This window comes from Sphaerodactylus townsendi, linkage group LG05 (genome assembly GCF_021028975.2).
Source record: "Sphaerodactylus townsendi isolate TG3544 linkage group LG05, MPM_Stown_v2.3, whole genome shotgun sequence".
NCBI lineage: Eukaryota > Metazoa > Chordata > Lepidosauria > Squamata > Sphaerodactylidae > Sphaerodactylus > Sphaerodactylus townsendi.
This window is the reverse complement of record NC_059429.1, coordinates 99,773,095-99,792,681: the sequence shown is the minus strand read 5'-3', so window position 1 is coordinate 99,792,681 and position 19,587 is coordinate 99,773,095. Positions and strand designations below refer to the sequence as shown.

The 19,587-nt window shown below is 41.0% G+C and overlaps 2 protein-coding genes across 8 annotated transcripts in view; both read left to right on the top strand.

Moving 5' to 3' along the window:
- Positions 1-5,938, top strand: part of LOC125433021 (RNA-binding protein 12-like) — a 76,731-nt gene extending 70,793 nt beyond the window's left edge. For all 7 annotated transcript variants that reach the window (XM_048497275.1, XM_048497271.1, XM_048497272.1 and 4 more), the window contains 2 exons: positions 807-1,043; positions 3,263-5,938. In XM_048497275.1, the coding sequence (XP_048353232.1) occupies positions 807-1,043; positions 3,263-3,379 (354 nt within the window). In that variant the 3' untranslated portion in view covers positions 3,380-5,938. The remainder of the gene's footprint in view (positions 1-806; positions 1,044-3,262) is intronic.
- An 8,531-nt stretch (positions 5,939-14,469) lies between these two features.
- The window catches only part of LOC125433935 (fer-1-like protein 4), a 78,988-nt gene continuing 73,870 nt past the window's right edge, over positions 14,470-19,587 (top strand). Inside the window, 2 exon segments of the mRNA XM_048498882.1 lie at positions 14,470-14,592; positions 18,508-18,563. Coding sequence (XP_048354839.1) covers positions 14,514-14,592; positions 18,508-18,563 — 135 coding nt within the window. The 5' untranslated portion in view covers positions 14,470-14,513.

Here is a 19,587-nt window from a genome sequence, read left to right as displayed (position 1 = left end):
AGCTTAATCTTCCTCTACATAGAAGCCACATTTTTTAATATGCTGTCTCTTAAAATATGTCTTCTGTCCTATTTTTGAATAATTCTTAGTGAGGTGCTGTGTGGTTTCCGGGCTGTATGGCCGTGTTCTAGCAGCATTCTGTCCTGACATTTTGCCTGCATCTGTGGCTGGCATCTTCAGAGGATCTGATAGTAGGAAAGTTACTCCACTTGCTTTCCTTTCCTACTATCAGATCCTCTGAAGATGCCAGCCACAGATGCAGGCGAAACGTCAGGACAGAATGCTGCTAGAACACGGCCATACAGTCCGGAAACCACACAGCACCCCAGTGATTCCGGCTATGAAAGCCTTCGACAATAAATTCTTAGTGAGTTTTTTGTCCATAACTAATTCCGTATTCCTTTTTTAGCATCTGTTGTTTCCAATTTTATATTCCAACTATGGGTCAGTGAAGTCCCAATCTTGATATCCAGATTCTTCAACTCCGGCTGCTTGTTGGATACAGTCCTCCAATATTTTGAGTACTGAAAAAGCCTGCTGTCATTTTTTTTCTATCCTCATCAAGAGTAACTTCAATTTTATCCTTGGTTTCTTCCCATTCCATGTATACTTGTTCTTCAAGTTTCTTGGAGTGAAGGAAAAGATTTTGTGACAAAGCTTTCTGGGAGCAAATAGGAAATAAAAAGCACAAACTGTCTCATCCTGCAGTCTTTCTAGAGATACTCCCAACACTAGAGTTTTGTTTACAATTGTTTTTGCCTGTGTTTTGAAGTTGAGCTTTCATTTACTGATCTAATTCTTTGCAGCAATACTATGTCTTGCTGATAATCACAGATGGAGAGATCACCGATCTGGATCAAGCCCGCCAAGCCATTGTGAATGCCTCCAAGCTGCCCATGTCTATTATTATCATTGGAGTTGGCAGTGCTGAGTTCAAGGCCATGGAATTCCTGGATGGAGATGATGGTGCCCTAAAATCACTGACAGGGGAACCAGCTGCCCGAGACATTGTTCAGTTTGTACCTTTCAGAAAATTCCAGAATGTAAGTTGGGGACTTCCTAATCTTACTAACAAAAGATGCTTTATTAGCAGAGAATTTCCTGAAGAATTTTTAATATAATTTTATAGTTGTTGTTTAGGGTCAAGAGTTGGCCAGTGTGAGTGTTGAGCTAGAGTTGAAGAAATCCAGGTTGAATTCCCCACTCTGCCGAGAAGGTACCTGGGTGGTTTTGTACATTGGAGTTGGTAGTCAAGTTTTTAAAAAAATACCAGGTTGCTGGGATGTTCTGATTGTACATGGTGAGACAGTGGCTGTATCATAAAATAAAAGCCAGAGGGTTCTTGATACTCCATCAGTCAGGTATTGCACTTGACATCTGACAGAACAGACAGAATGTGACCAGTATGACTATGATTATGTGACTGGGATGTGGGATGCTCTCCTATGAGAATTTCCTTGCTCACATTAGGCATAATGAATTGGGATCAGTTTTGGTGCAGAGGTAGTACAAGCACTGTCTCAGCACAGATATGAAGTGTGGCTAATGCTAATTATGCATAGCTTTTGACCAGAGTTTGAACCTGGATTGCAAACTGTGGATGAAAAGATTGCTATGACTAACCATGATTACTGCCAATACAGGTGTAACAATTGCACCATGGATGACACAAGAAGGTGAAGGAGAAGAAGCCTGCCGCTTACACCCCCCCCCCAATTGCTTATCCATGCTTTAAAAATTGGGGGTGATTAGGGTTGCCAGGTCTGCCTCAGTCACCAATGGGGACAGGGGTTAGGGTTGCCAGTTCCAGGTTGGGAAGTTCTTGGAGATGTAAAGTAGAGCCTGGGAAGGGCAGAACTTCAGTGGGGTGCAATGCTATAGAGCAGAGGTGTCCAACTCTGGCACTTCAGATGTACATGGACTACAATTCCCATCAGCCCTCATTATTCGATGCATTACCATAAAATACATTATTCGATACATTACCATAAAATACATTATTCAATGCATTACCATAAAATACATTAATAAAATAAATTAAAATTAAATACATTGATACATCCACTAAACCCTGTAACCAGGTAGAGCATTTCACCAGGCTGGGGCCAGAGCTGTAAAAGCGGTAGCATGGGGAACTGCAACAGCCACTCTGAGACAGCCTTCAGCAGCTGGAACAGGTTGCCTGGCAGTGTGCTAGGTGACCAGTACACCAGAAGGACAGCCAGCCTCTCCAAGGCCCCTCATATCAGACCAATGCACTCTATCCCGGAGATTGACAGTGCAGGAATTGCCCAAAATGGAATAGAATCACAGATGAAGACTGCCACCCCCCAGCCCTGTGATCGGCATTGGTGAAGGCATGCAAAACCTGGTGGAGCGAGCTCACTCAGAGCAACTGTCTCACCCTCCTTAACCCAGATTTCCATGATGCATTCCAGGTCTATCTGCTGGTCCTCGAAATAATCCCTGAGGACACTGATCTCATTGTTGATAGACCTGGTCAGCCCCAATGAGGAAGCAGGGAAAACCCCTTGCCCACAACCCTCAGATCTGGAAATAGGAATGAGGTCAGAACAGGGACGATTCATATATTGTCTCAATGCCCTTCTCTCATTTGGCCTCATCCTATCAGCATACCTTCCCCGCCCCATAAGAACTGGGATCCCTGACCCCTTATCAGCTCCCCTAGTGGCCAGTCTCTCCCTAGGAAACAGGTTCAGGTTGTATTGCTTGGAGTGGGTGTCTTAGCCCTGCTCCCTTGCTGCCATCATTGGATCCCCCAGCCTGTCCCCCAAACGGGTCCACAACGTTTGCCTTGGGCTGCTGCTGCAGTGTCTTATATAGCTGCCAGGCCCCACCCTCCACGGGTGTTCCAAATGAGGTGGGTGGGGAAGGACTCTCCCTCCCTCTCTCTGGCCACAGGTGCAGGTCACAGCTCACCAGGTCTTGTTCAGGTCTTGTTCTGCTGGCAGGTAAGCAGGCTGTCTTGCAGGCAGGACTGACAGGCTGACTCTTTCATTTTGCATCACCAACACCTGTTATCTGGACCTGGAACTTCCTTAAAGCAGCGACATCTGCTTGCTTCTTTTAAAATTATTATTGTATCGCTTTCTAAATGAAAAAGAAGAATGTTCCATAGTGAGTCTAATGTTTGTTTTCTGAGTTCCGTTTTTCCTTGTATTATGAGATGTAAGATTCAGGAGCTTCTGAGTATGTATTGTAGAGCGCAGATTTCTTTATACTTGTTCTTTCCCTTCTGCAGGCTCCTCGTGAGGCTCTTTCCCAGACAGTCTTGGCTGAAGTTCCTAAGCAACTGGTGTCCTACTTCAAGATGGTTGGCCTGGCCCCTGTGAAACTACCTTCAGAAAAACCAAAATGAAGCAAAGGCTCTTACTTTCATTTATAAAAGGAAGCGAGAGCATCATATCTGCCACTCTGTGATCAATGTTAATAGTCCTATTCCTTTGGGAACGTTCTGTATCTCAAGTTATCTACATATATGTTAGGAAAAGACATATTTGCAGGCAATGTATTATTTGTGATCTTAGCTACTTGGAAGGTAATTAACATCTCAGATCACTTACTATGGCCAAAAATGTTTGCATTCTGCACACTTGCGCGTGCTGTGCTACCAGGGCAAGAGGAACCATTTAAGCTGATAAGGATTTAGGCTTTCTATTTCCCATCTCCACTGCTGAGTTCATTTGGTGACCTTGGCAATCATTGTCTCTCAGCCTAACCGACCTAACAGGGTTGTTGTGTAGAGGAGTCCATGTATGCCCCATAAGTACCTTGGAGGAATATAATGAAGCTATTATTTTAATGGCAGATGGGGTCAATAGGTCACTTTAAAATGTAATGTGAGGAAATGACATTTAATAGCATGGCTCTTGAGGTCTAATATACACAGCAGAAGCAGTAGCATGTAATGCAAGAGGCACATATTTAGGGATATCTCTGCATGAGAAGACTGTGTGTGTATGTCTATGTCTCTCTCTGTGTGTGGCATGTTTGCACTGTCAAGTCACAGCTGATTTATGGCAATCCTGTAGGGTTTTCTAGGCAAGAGACTTTCAGAGATGATTTGCGATTGCCAGCTCTGCTGAGAGAGTTCTGAGAGAACAGTGACTGACCCAAGGTCACCCAGCAGGCTTCATGGGGAAGAATGGGGAATTGAGCCCAGTTCTCCAGATTAAAGTCCACTGTGCTTTAACCACTATACCGAAATCCATTGGCTGTCCTCTCTAGGAACTAAAAAACTCCTCCTTCAGGGAGAAGTAACTGACCTTCCATGAATATTTTGGAAGGAATAATAATCACACTAATGTAGTCTTATAGATTAGCAGCATATGACATTATTCTTAACATAGAATTGTCTTTTTGTGTGCAGAACTTCAAATATCATGGCCACTTAAATTACTATAGCATCATTTATGACAGTATTTTGTAATATTACAGGCTGCCAAAAATTTTTTGAGCATGTGTTGATGCCATACTCTAAGAAACAGTCTTGCAGTTTTCCCTCAAGTTTGTCATGTATTGGAACTATAGATACAATATTTTTCCATTGGTTATGTATGTAGATGTATTCATTATACCACTAATATGCTCCTGTCTGAAGGAGAAGCCTTGCCTATATTGATATATTCCAAAAATGTTTCTATTGTCTTAATTTCTATTGTGCCTTCATAGAATGCCAAAGATTTTTTTAATGAATATTATTTTTTTTTACCAAGAAACCTTTAGCTTCACTTCTACAAATCAAATTCAAATCAATATTTTCTTCTTCTGGTGCTGTTTACATTCAAATTCTTAGCTGTTTTGCAAAGGAATTTTGGTCAGTGTATTTCAAGCTGTGGGCAGTGCACTTATGAGGCACTTATGAGGCAATGGAGACACATGAGTTCATTGTGTAGTCTTCCATTTTCTCTACAGGGAGAGAGAAAATAAATGTATTTTTCTCCTGTTTTGCTATTGCACTATGCTTGGACAATCAAAGAGGGAACATTCTTTTCTTTTTTGCATAATCTCTTATCCAGTGGTTTCATTTATGCCCAAACCTTGAATGCTTGTTTTATAAAATAGTGCCTAAAGGAGGACAGAAGAACAACTTCATAAAGCAAGAGTTTGTATCATTTGTGGTAGATTCCAATTGTGTTTTGGAAAATGCATTCCACTTTTTAATATTGCCCGCCCTTATTTGCGGGGGGGGGTCGTCACTTTAACATGCAGTATAAAATATCTAATAGATTAGAATACAGTAAAATTTTGATAATTTTAATGTTTAATTGTACCAAGTAACATTTTGCGAAACATCAAACTCTATTAAGGTGAAATCTCTACATAAATTTATGCAGAGCAAAAACGTGATCATCTGAGGCTGCTGATTGACTCCTGAATGAGAGAAGTATTCTCTCATTTACAACTTTAACATATCACCTTGAGTACCTCAAATCATAGATGTTTATGTTACAAGTTGTTTATTGTTTTTGTCAGGTCTTTGGGTTCAATTGTCAGCCTGTGATGAATTATGCAGACCCCTTAAAAAGGGGAACTGCTCCCAGTATATTTCTGATGAGAAATTTCTATTTAAATCATTCCTAGGGCCTGATTTCTAGATAGTTGGTAAACTGGATATTAGAATGGGTTCTGCTGTTTCTGACTACAAATTGGGAGCATTCAACATCTTTAGGGCATCTTTGCATGAAACAAAAAACTTCCTGCATGTAGAAAATTAGCATACAAAGGAACAAGCTACACTAGAACTTTCCTCCCGGTTGAGCTAGCTAGGGAACAGAGTGTTTTTCTGAATGAAAAGTGAGGCCCATTTTAGAGACAGAATTATGTTTTTCAGTCAGTTTGATGATAACTGAATAGTCATAGTTTCCAATTACTGGATACTACAGTAAAGAAAGAAAGGAGAGGTTCTCTTTAGCTATCCTGTTTCCCTGAATATAAGACATCCCCGGAAAATAAGACGTAGTAGAGGTTTTGCTGAAGTGCGAAATATAAGGCATCCCCCAAAAGTAAGATGTGGCAATGTTTTTGTTTGGAAGCATGCCTGATGAACAGAATACAGAAATATAAGACATCCCCTGAAAATAAGACATAGCGCATCTTTGGGAGCAAAAATTAATATAAGACACTGTCTTATATTGGTAAGTACCGTGTTTCCCCAAATATAAGACACTGTCTTATATTTGGGGAAACATGGTACTTACCAAAAACAAAACAAAATCATTCTTACAATCATTGGACTACATGCATAAAAGTCAAGAGGGACAGGGAATAGAATTTCACATGATAGAGTCAAAAAGTTGGCTGGATCCAACATTTTAAACTGGAAATACACTGATCAATTTGGAATGGGAGTCTGATCCATTTGGGGAATGATCCATTTGGGGATATGTGTGTGAATGAATAAGACTTGGGTGGGGGCCATGTGTAATCACAACACCAGTCTATTGCACTTCTTGATCTGTGTGACTAATTGAAAAAGAAAATAAGCTGTTTTTCTTGTGCAGTGCAAGTTCTATTAAAATCTCTATTTAACTTTACATGCCTCCTTCATTCTCCAGTTTGAATACAACTTCTCAGATATGGATGTTAATTTTCAATGGAAAATATGTTAAAAATACATGAACTCATGGATTTAATTGAAATGGCTAATGTGGATCCAGGGAAAAGACTGGGTGCTTCCTTAGAAACTGGTGCAGGTATACATTGAATTTTTGGACCTGCCATTCTCAAATTGTTGAGAATGGGCCAAGATTTAATGCACATCTGTCTGTAGCTGAGATAACCTCTATGTACATTGAAGCTTGTATCTAGATAACACAAACAAGGAAAACAATACAGGACATTAAGGGCAATGTAAAGACTGACAACATTTATTCCATCATATTTTTTTGTTACATCATAAATTGTGTTAGTCTTTGATGTGTCACTGCTGCTACAGACTAATACAACTACCCATCTGGAAATATAAACAAAAGGAGAAGCATATATAAATGTTGAAAGGGATAACTTTGAGGATTCATTGAAGGCAGCCAGTCCTCTGAATCTGAAGTTTATGCAATTATTAGCAGGAGAAGAGGGGGAAAAGAAGCAATCATATCTGAAAGTATCAAACTTGCACTAACATGTTTCAAAACACCATGTCTGGTTGGACCCTAGTAGATCTAGCTTCAAGACCTAATATCTCAAGCATAGATTTCACGTAGTGCAAGTATGATAATTTTCACTGTTTGAACAATCATTGGTCATAGTCTTTAAATGTGTCTACTGCTAGAAATGTTTTCCACTATATTGCTTTCTCTCAAAAATAAATGCTTGTGGGAATCAGTGGGAATTTTTAAAAATAATTCAAGCAAATACTAGAAAAATATCTATACTAAAAGTACTTTCTACGAAGAGATTCCAAAGAGTTTTATGAAGCTTTAATAAGCAAATATCTCTGACACAACATGATTCTGGCATAGCTGTGCCAATGTTTATAATTTTTTGCTGGTCGTAATGGGTACATTAGTGTTAATTTTAATTGGATGTTTGATTGTTACAACTTCCCTGTGCACTAGGGATACTGACACTCTAGTTTGCTTGAAAAAATGGCAAAGTTTGTGGCCCTTTATGCACGCACTAGTTACCCCGTGGCTGTTGGTTTCGAAGTGAGTTTTCCCCACAGTTTTTGTTTGCGCATGGGATTCTCCTGCCTCAAAGCTGAGCTGATCCACCATTTTGCTCACTGCCTACTTCCTTGTTATTTCTGTGCAATCTCCACCTGGAAAAGTTGCCTGGTGCCTTTTTTTGGTGCCTTCTGTGGTATAGCATTAATTTGCTAGAGCATGAAAAAAACAAACAGCCTTTTTGATCCTTCCAAAGTGGTAGCTGGAAGAGCGGGTGAAACTGTTGTTGTGTGGGCAAGGGAAGGTAGGGAAGAGTGAGAAAACCCAAAAGAAGCAAAACCCATGCTGATTCCCTTCACTCTCCCTGTGAAGGGAGAGGAAAAACCACACTTTCAGACCTTTTGGAAATTGCAGTGATTCTCTGATCTGAAGGTGCGATGACTGCTGAAGAGGGGTAAATGTGTGGGTAACAGAGAATCAAATCCAAAGGAAATGCAAAGTGCAAAGGAAACCACATGTGCATAAAGCCCTGGAACTCTAATGAACAGAACCCCTAATACCTCTCCCCACCCCCCACCCCCAGATACTCACAGAGTGTCTGGCTTATAGAACCCTGATTTAGATTGGAACTGCAAGGAGAAGGGTGTGTGTGTGAGAGAGAGTTTTTACCCTGCACAGTTTTCCAGGCATGAAATGGCTCTGGAGAGCTGCTGTTTGCCCCATTCTGGCAAACTTACTGAGAAAAAAATGCTGGCAGCTGTGTTTATGGAACTCTAAGTGTCTCACGTAGCCTGGCGTTTCGTCAGATCAGTTTCAGTTCTGTATGCTTTCGATCTGACTCATATGGATGCTTTCCTCTGATTTGTGCCTGTAGTCTGACTTTGGGAGTGGTTGGAATGCAGTCTCACAGCATATTTGTTGCTTTGAGAGGTAGATTCCTATTAATAAATCTTCTTTCCTGTCTACATGAATTGCTACATAGGTCAGACAAGTGAACCACAAAAGCCCAACAGCTACCTCTACTCAGAAATATTGTTCACACATCCTAGATCTTTAAAGGTAGCAAGACCCATGGAAACAATATAGTTCATCAGGCAGGAGAACTTGCAAAGGAGAAGCTTCAGCTCATAAAAACACACATATGCACAAAGAGACAGTGGTTCCAAAGATTTAAAATGGCTGATATAAAGTCAGAGGTATAATACATGAATATTATCTATTCCCTTCTGTAAACTGAGGGTCTGCAACTTGCAATTTTGTGTATCGTGAATAGGAAAGAGACAGTCTTGTCACCTGCTTACAAATATGCTTACAAATTCACATGCTTACAAATAAACACACAAAGCTGATTCATATTTGTCCTATACATTCAACCCCTCTGCACATTGGCTGAACACAGCAGAGGTGAGAATGCTTTCACCTCCATATGACTGCTGGCTCATGAGCATCGTGCATATGTAGGAAGGAAGAGTCCTCATGTACTGTGTCCCTGTGATGGCTGTTGGCGATCATGCAGGGGGCAGAGGAATGGGCATTTCATGTCCACTTTAATTTCCAACACTGAATGTGTGGAGAGTTTGTGTAAATGGCTCTGAGTCAGGCTGTATGAATGGAGCTGTCATCTCTGTCAGCAACTGGAAAGTCTCCACTGTTTCACATCACGACTACCTGATCCCTTTCAGATGGAGGCAACAGGACTGAATATGGGACTTCCTGCTTGCAGAAACAAATGGTCTGCCACTGAGTCCATGAAGGGGAAAGTGGCAAAGGTGAAGGGATTTTGTACTGTTAGAACTTCTTCTGTTTCAGTTTCTTCTCTACCGATTTTAGTTAGACCCACATAGACCCACATAATCCTCCCTTCCCCAGGCCAAAATGTTCTTAAGCCGGGATCCACTAGGAGACTTCACTTAAATGATTATACCCAGACATGCAACTGAGAGAAAATAATTAATCAGTGAGTCCATGGATGAAGCAGGTTTGGAACCAAGTATGTTATATCAGACTTGTGGTTTTCTTCTGGATCACTGTTGATATTGTGGAAAGTCCCAGTGTGAGACAGCCTAATGTTACTCTGCCTTCAACAAATCACATTATTTTTGTGTGATAATGTTAGAACCCATCATATATCGATGCTTTAGACTTTTTTTTAAAAAAATGTAGACTCTATCATGTAGCAATTACTAATCTCATAGTATTTTAATAAAGCTGTGTGTTAAGCCTGCCATGTTGAAACCTGGATATAAGCAAGCTTTCTGGTAACTCACTTCCTTGTTTACAGTTGTTCAGCACAGGTACAAGAGGGAACTCCCAATAGACGCTGCCTTCTTTCTCCTAATCACTCCCACACCCCTCTTAACAGCCTTCCAGAGTGTGTTTGAGCCAGGCATGTGCAAAAAAATACCCTTAGGCATTCATTCCACACCACATATAAATCATAACTGACTGATTCTTATGAGAAAGGGTGTGTTGAGAGAGCATAATAAAAAGAAGTTAGCCAAAGCAGTCTCAAAGCAGCACAAACATTTCCTAGGGGAGAGGTTAGTTACATTCAAGATAATGAGCAGTCATTAAGAACAATCCTGAAGACTAAAAATACACTTATCACAAGGGATAATAAGATTCATTTGCAAATCAAATGAGAATGTACTGTTCACTGAAAATTTTCAAGTGAAAATTCCATGTCAGTAGAGCTGCAAGACCCAGAACAAGCCACAGGAATAAAGATAAACAGACACCTAGAAAGAAAGTGTTCTTACCTTGTACCAAAGGAATCATTGACCATATAGGGAAACTGATGAAGAAACAACCTACAAACAATCTACAGACCCACTAAGAAAATTCAACAAATGCTATGTTTGGCAAAGGATAAGAGGGATCCTCTAACTTCTGTAGGGGTCTACTGCATACCGTGTAGCTGTGGACAACTCTACTTAGAGACCACCAAACGCAGTGCCCAGTCAAAGAACATGAAAGGCACTGCAGACTAATTCAGCCAGAAAAATCAGCAATAGCAGAACACATGATAAACCAAACTGGGTACAGAATATTATTTGAAAACACAGAAATTCTGGACCACTCTGACAACCACTATGTTGAACTACACAGAATAGCCATTGAAATCCACAAACACATGGACAATTTCAACAGAAAGGAAGAAACCATGAAAATGAACAAAATTTGGCTGCCAGTACTGAAAAACACTAGAATCAAGACAGTGACTAATGAACACCACCCAGACAAAGGATGTCTCTAGGCAGTAAGCAATAAAAGGGATCAAAAGGCCAGGCTACTACTGTGCAGATATCCTCACTAATTGATTATGCATTCTTTATGGTTACTCACATGCTAAAATGAGTGGATCCCACTCATGTATACAAATCAAGCTTGCTAATTGCACCCTTTATACTTGTTAAAACAGACAAATGGTTCTTTCTCCCACCCTAGACCAGCGATGGCGAACCTTTTCGAGACCGAGTGCCAAAATTGCAAACCAAAAACCACTTATTTATCGCAAAGTGCCAACATGGCAATTTAACCTGAATACTGAGGTTTTAGTTTAGAAAAGATGGTTGGCTCCGAGGCATGCGTTACTCAGGAGTAAGCTTGGTGGTAGTTGGTGGCTTTGCTTTGAAGCAACCGTGCAACTCTTCCAACGGGTGAATCATGACCCTAGGAGGGTTTACTCAAAAGCAAGCCCTATTGCCAGCAACCAACCTTATTCCCATGTAAAGGATCACACTTTAGTTCTTTGCATGAAAATCAGTGGGGTTTAACAGCACTTAACAGGGTTACCTACACTGCTTCCCCAAAACTAGGTCTTAGGTTTAATGCTAATAATCGAGCCCAGAGGCCCAGGCCAGCCTAGATGTGGGGGGGGGGGGCACTCTGTTTGCACATACCCACAGAGGGGGCTCTGAGTGCCCATGTAACACAAGCTGAGGTTACACCCACTCTGGCACCCGTGCCATAGGTTAGCCACCACTGCCCTAGACATTCTAAAGGTATATGGAAGCGCTGGCTAACTTTTTGTGCTCTGTCATCAGCAAACGGTTATAACTGTACTGGAGATTGTATCATTACACTGAGGTCGCCATTTTTCTGGTATATTGCTGCTGTTTTAATTATGCCATTAAAGGTTTATATATATAAAAAGGTATATATACTCCACTTGCTTTACTACATCAGATCCTCTGAAGATGTCAGCCCTGGATGCAGGCAAAATGTCAGGAGAAAATACTACTAGAACATAACCACACAGCCTGGAAACCACACAACACCCCAAAATCCCCTGTTGTTATTTCTATAATATCTATAATTCCTTGTTATATCTATAATTCAGAATCTGTGCCTAGAGGGCAAATTTTAAAAATTCTGCATAGTGGAGGGAGTACAAAAATGAGATATACTTTTATGAATTGGGATGGGTGACCTCTAGATTTGGAGGGGGGAAATCCTCCATTTTTTAAAAGGCAGGTTTAATAATGCCAATACCTCGTGTGATTACATTATGAAATTTGGTAGGTATTTTAAATTGCCAGTTGTCTGCAGTTGCCTGGGTAATCCAAAATGTGCCCTGAAAAGCACCAGCAGGCAAAGAGCCAACCAGATTCTGCATGTGGGGCTGATGTAGATCAATGCTGCATGCAGGATCTGTCCCCCAAGGGCCTGGGAAACTGTGGGGTAGGGAGAAATGAACTGAAAATTTTCAGGTTTGTGTTTTTTAATCTGAATATTTTCCATAATACCTGAATACAGCCCAAGGATATCGGCTTTGTTTGGCTTTACTGAAAATTTTCAGGTTAAAATAACACAAACCTGAAATTTAATCAGTGCTTAACTCTAATTGCCATCCACCTAATCTCAGAAAGCCAAGGAACCCAAAGTAGTGCCTCCCAAAGCAGTGCCTTAAAAGATAACCATAGTGGTCAGGTAGATTTGTAAGGGAGTAGGCAGTCCTCCAGGTATGCTGGTCTCAAACTGGTCTCAAACAGTATAGGGTTTCAACACCAACATCTTGAATCATGCTTGAAAATTGACTGGGAGCCAGTGTAGGAAGATCGACTGGAATAATATGGTTCCCATGACCCCCTCCAGTCAACATCCTGGCTGCAGCATTTCTGCATCAACTGAAGATTCAGTTTTCAAGGGCAACCCCATGTATCATTCGTTACAGAAATGCAGTCTAGATGTAACCAAGGCATGACCCACAGTGGCTAGAAGGCCTCGTCTTGCTAACCAGTTTAAGCGGATAGATGCAGGGTTGCCAGCATAGGGTGAGCAACTGGTGGGAGACTTACCACTGAAGGGGGCCTCTTGCTGGCGATGTCATGATGTCACTGATAACACAATGATATCACTTCCAGCACAACTGGAAGAGACATCTGTGCATCACTGGGGACATTCAAGCATTCAGCCCAAGCTATGGTTTAAACTCAGAATTGTGACTGAATGCTAAATTATCACCAGTGACATGCTGACATAACTTCTGGTCATTCTGTAAGTGATATCAGTCTGTCAGGATGCCAGCCATTGCTTCCCTATTTCTCACTCATTTCTCTCTCTCTCTCTCTCTCTCTCTCTCACTCCACCCACCCCCAATCCCTAGCATGAATTTGGCAATCCTAGGTAAAAGGCGCTTCTCACTTTAGCTGCCACCTGCTTATCCAGCAAAATGTCTGAGTTCAAGAGCCTGTTCTTCAAAGGTTGTGCAACCCCATCTAGATCAAGTCACACCTTAAATCCTTGGTCAAGACTTCTGCTCACTACTATCTCTTCCATCTTCTTGGGATTAAGCTTCAGTTTATTAGACCTTATCCACTCCAAACCTGCCTCCAGGGTTCAGGTTTTCCACAGCCTCCCTGGAATTGGTCCAGAAGCACAAGATAGAGCTGAGTGAACATCATCCACATAGTGGTGACAACCCAGCCCAAATGTCACTGAAACAAATTTGCAACACCTGGTCTTGATAATTAAACTGCTTGTTTTCGTAGGTGCTGTGATAGGGATAGAAGTAACTAAAAAGGAACAGAGAAAGAAGAGTTAAGTCAAAATAATACAAATATTCTGTAGAAAATTTAGCTTTCTAGTAATTCAGAATATAATTCATTAATTCAGAAAATGAATCAAAATTGTATCTTGGTATTAAGCTTTAGAGAAAGCATGCCTTCTGTCTCTTCTGTCAGCAGGGGAGGAGTTGCGGCTTGGTGGTAGCGTACCTGTTTTGCATGTGAAAGGTCACAGTTTCAATCTCTGGCAACTCCAACTTCTGTGAAAGGGCATACAGTAAAAGGAGTTGAAAAAGACCTATTTTTACTTGAGATCCTGGAAAGCTGCTGTCAGTTAGAGCAGATAGTGCTGAGCTAATTGGACCAGTGTCTTGACCAGTATAAGGCAGCCTGTTGTGTATTCAGATGAAGTAGAAAAGAGATGGCATACACTGTGGTTTATGGTATTCAAACAGAAACCAGTGACGTTTCCAAATGCATTTGGAACTGTTTGTGGGCATGATTCCAGCTGGTAAAGTTTGCTTTCGGAACAGTGCTTGTCTGGCATGGGAATGGGAGTTTCCTCAAAGTATAGGGATCAATTGAAAAGACAGATGGGGCCCACAGGACACTCAACAGGGTATGGTGTTTAGTCACAGTCCATTGTATTGTTTCAGAAAGAGCTTGCTTCCTGGGTTTTAGGGGGCTGAGTGATTGATGCCTGTCCAGTGCAATAAGGCCTTGCCAGAACTGGATAATGTGTGACTTGCGGGTGGGGTCTGAGTGGCCAAACCTGCTTGGTGAGTCCCCAGTCTTGACTCACTGAAGAGACAGGTGGAGTCCTGCACTGCGAGCAGTCGCACCTGGTCAGCACAGCACTGAGCCAAGTCCTGGCAACACCATGGCATTGAGTGTCAGCGTTAAGAGAGTCACCCAGCTGCCAGGGGCAGGGGAGAGGCAGGTGCAACTCAGCTTCCGAGGTGCGGAGTGTGGGGACTGGGGAAAAGGATGGGTGGAGGCAAAGGCAGTATAGAGATTGGGGAAGAGGGAGGGGATGGTGGGAAATAGCTACTTATTCTGCTGGGAAAGGTGGTAAATAGGCAGTTGTGTGCCAGGAGGGGAGAGTGAGACAATATTCTGGGTACTGTCTCCCATGGGCTTATGGCTAATTGTATTGGCTGGATGGTACCCATTGTGCACTGATCAGGATGCCTATTTCTTCTGTTTCCTCCCTGCTACCATTGTGGGATAGGGGCATCTGATACGTGAACTGTTTCCTTGCTCATTCTGTAATGGAATCATGAAGAAATCTCTGAAACGGAGACCTGCTTGATACAGGATGCTATTCCAACATAGATATTCTTCCTCCCTGCATTGCAGTATTCCTGTGTTTGTACATTGTTGTGTGCCTATTTCACTGCATGTACATGTAAATGTTATGGGAAATGGCCGCCAATCAAAGCTTCCTGTCCAACCAGAGTAGTTAAATACTTCATCCTATGTCAGTGTACACATGGATACATATAGTTTACATCATTAATGTGAATAGCTATATGGGATGTTTGACTAGTGTGAAGCAGCCTTCTTTAAAGAAGAAGAAAATCCTCTGGGTTCTCTTCTTGGCCCTAGGGAGTGGAAATATTTCTTAAACCTATGGCCACTTTCATGATAACTCACTGCAGGCCTTTGCATGTTCATCCCTAGTAGAGTAACTTGGTTCCAACAATAAGTTATAGAGAAGACAACTTCAGAACCAGGGGAACAGATAAAATCCTCGGGGTAAGTCTTGGGACGTGTGTGGCTCTAGAAAAGAGCCAGCAACAAAATAATATAGAAATGAAAACTTCAATCCTAAACCAAATTGGAAGTTCAATATCGTTTAAATGTATGGATGCTTCCCACAGTGCATTTCTTTAATGCAAAGGAAATCTGCATATAGTGGAATGTTAGAAGTACAGCACAGACTTTCTATTTGTACGTATCAAGAAGCATCTGTTAGAAACAAAAGTGGTCTAGTCAGAGCATTGATGATAATAAGCAGCATTTCTAGTGATACGAATTCTGTTTCCTAAAAGAAAATTATTTCTGTGAAGGAAGAATGTAATGAGTGAAATCAGTCTCACTTCTGAGAAAGTGCTTCACACTGTAGAACAGTGGTTCTCAACCTGGGGGTCTGGACCCCTTTGGGGGTCGAACGACCCTTTCTCAGGGGTTGCCTAAGACTCTCTGCATCAGTGTTCTCCATCTGTAAAATGGATAAATGTTAGGGTTGGGGGTCACCACAACATGAGGAACTGTATTAAAGGGTCGCAGCATTAGGAAGGTTGAGAACCATTGCTGTAGAAGAACACAAGCCTGTAAAAAAACAAAATAACACAAGATCCAGTGGACAGAATTTTCCTCTTTCAGGACCATTCTGCTGCTCTGTCCAAGGAAGGTGCTCAGCTTGTGAGTCAACATTTACTAGTGAGGAAGCTGAGTAACCGTTGGCTCACAAACTGATAACAGTCTGGGATCCATTTTGTACTTTACCCTTCAACTTAGAGAAGGCATCTGTTACTGCCATCACCAACCCTGTAGAAGGAATTGGTGATTCACATAATTTCAGTCTCTCTCCATGGTACGGTTTGTTTCATGTCAACAACCAATCAACCTCTCACATCCTCAGAGAGGTGAACTTTTACTGCCTGAAATCACTGGTTATGATTTATGTCACACCTAATTCAACAGCCTAATTTCATCTCACTTTTCATACTCTCATTGCTCTCAGAAAGCCGATGCAGAATTGAAATCTCAAACTTAAGGAATTGTTTTGTCCTTTCAAACAACTGGTTACCACTGAACTCTTTAGATAGATACTTGGCTTTTTTATTTAGTTTTTTATAGATGGAAATTAACAAAAAAGAAAAGAAACTAAAATCATAATTACATTTAGTTCCAAAGACCAAGAGACAAAGCCAAATTCTACATATAATATTAAATAGAAATCAGAAACAATTACTGATTAGTAATGATGGTTATTCTTAATATAAATTCTGAAAATTCAAAATATATTAAAAACACTGATAAATGCATTCCATCATTTTTCATAAAGTGATTAGCCATTTGTTTGTTTCCATTTAAAGCCCTTTATAAACTGATATAGAACATCTCATCAAAGTTAAAAATAGTTTACATAATCATTTTAGTAACATCTTCCACTTTCCATCATTATTCTTCCTTTTTTGAGTAGTATAAATGATAATACAAACAATAATCTTTCCATTTACCTGAGAATCCTTTAATTGGTTGCTTATTCACAAAGTTTGTTAGTTTTGCCATTGTTGCATATTCCATTAGTTTATTTTTGCAATTCTTCTGACTTGGACATTCTCTGCCTTCTATTTTGTAGCAAGTACTACTCTGGCTGCCATTATCAAATATTGATGCAGTTTTTCTAAAATGTTTCAAATAGTTTTTGGTAATATGCCTAATAACATAGTCATAACATCTATTGCAAATTTTATTTTTAAGATTTTCCGAATTTCTGCATGAATTTCTTTTCAATTTTTAAAAACGTTTCTACATGTTTGTCACATGTGATAAGAAGAACTGTCCACTTTACATTTCCAGCATTTCACTTTGTAATTCTTGGCCATCTTCTTGATATTCTTTGGAGTGATGTATCACTGATAGCACATCTTAAAAACTCCTTCCCTTCCTCTCCCCACAACAGACACCTGTGAGACAGGTCACAGGTGGGGCTCAGAGAGTTCAGAGAGAACTGTGGCTAGCCCAAGATCACCCAGCAGGCTTCATACGTAGGTGTGAAGAAACAAATCCAGTTCACCAGATAAGAGCCCGCCGCTCATTTGGAAGAGCAGGATCAGAATCCACCACTCTTAACCACTACACCATGCTGGCTCCTCCAAGAAGGATGATATTGCCCTAAGAGTAACAATCTGGAGACAGACAAGGAATGACACTTAACAGGAAAGAAGGTGCAGACCTCACTATCTTATCTAAGGATCTTCTTCTCTTCACCTGACATTGCCTATGAGCTGTAAGAGCTCTCCCTACATAGCAGCATAGATTTATAGTCTCATTTATCAAGGGGTTTAAGGAAGCTTAGCAAGACTTTTAAGGCACATTGTAAGGTTGCCAACCTACTTGCCAACCCAGGGCCGAGAGTTCTCCTGGAATTACAACTCCCCTCCAAGCTACATGATCCTGGAGAAAAAGGCAACTTTGTGGGAGGGGAGGGTCTTTATATTATGACATCCCTGCTAAGATTTATCCCCAAACTCTGCACCCAAATCTGAACACAAATGGAGTTGGCAACCCCAATTGCAAGGCAATGGATGAGTGGGAAGATTTCCTACTACATACTTCTCTCTACAGCAAACCTTTTTGGGTGTCAAAACCGGGGAGGGGGGGATCTACAGCGCATGCAGAAAACCCCAGGTTCAATCCTGGATAATTCTGGTAAAAGGATCAGTGAACAGGTGACCTCTAGCTAAGAACCTGCAAAGCCACTGCCCATTTGAGTAGACAAAACTAGCTTTGATGGACCAAAGGTCTGCTCCAGTAAATGTGTTTGTGCTACGGTAGTCAGCAGCTGGGAACTGGCAAGAGTTGGGGAGGGGGTTACCATTGTCTGCTGGTGTTACCTAATTTCTGGTATTCCCCACCCCCAGCTCTGGCTGTCCAGAGAAGCTTCAATTAATATTGCATTCTAGCAGAAAGATGACTGAGTTGATAAACATCTTTAAATGATTAGAAAGTCACTATTTAAATTCAATTTTGAAAAGAGAAAAGCAGTAGGTGATGTGAAAGTCCTCTGCCTGAGATGCAGGAGCTGATCTTGTTAGACCAATTGTATAACCTTTGTATGTTCGTATGTATTTTCTCCAAAGGTTTTACTCAGAAGACCAAAAAGATACGCTGTGGCCAAGAAGCTGTCTTTGGAGAGGTAAGGAAGCATTATCAAGTTCTTTTTATGGTAACAGGAACTGTGCACTTCAACTTTACAGTTTGGGCTTCTCCATGTAAAATTATGTATTCAGGTTGCTGCACTATGCCCCTTCCGCACATGCAGAATAATGCACTTTCAATCCATGTTCAACGCACTTTGCAGCTGGATTTTACTGTGCAGAATAGCAAAATCCACTTGCAAACAATTTTGAAAGTGGATTGAAAGTGCATTATTCTGCATGTGTGGAAGGGGCCTATGTGAACCAGCGTTCAAATTTCTATCTGGCCTTTAGGTCTGGTTCTATAACAAAGTGATAAGCAATCTCTCATCCTGCCCACTGCTTGCCAGCCAGCTGCTTATCCAACTGCTGGAGGACAAACTCCTCCAGAGGTTCCAAAGCAATGCAGCAAACACTTGTGCCAGTTCCTGCAATCTTGTGAGAGTTTGGCCACCATTTCTGGTTCCCTGGTACCAGGGCAACCCAACTGGTAACTGTACTCTTGTGAGCAGAAATAATCTTAACAGTTCCATGACCTGGGATTTGACTGTTAGTAAATTGCTGGAAAATCTAACATTTTAATGTCTAATGTAAAAAAAAAATCACTCATTTTTAATTATTTTAACATTTTATGCATTGAATATTGGGGAATGTAAGGTAGTAGCGCAACTAATCGAGTGCATGGAAGGTTTTTTTTAGTTAATGCAGATTTCCTGATATCTGCTTAACAGCTGAAAACTGGTTCCTGAGCTGAAGTAAATCCTGTGGTTTGCAGTGTTTATGGAACTGTTTGTTTATTGAGAATAAATGGCTTTAGGCTCTTATAACTCTTCATTCCAAAACTGAAGACCATAAGAACTGTCTTGCTAGATTAGGCCATCTAGTCTGGAATCCCAGACATAGAATATGAGAGTGATAGTTATCTCCCATTTTCCTCTTGTAAGTGGTACTTATAGGTGTATCGGGTGCTTCTGAATGTAGAGAGTTTCACAGATGCATCCTTTCTGAATTCTTCTAATGTGT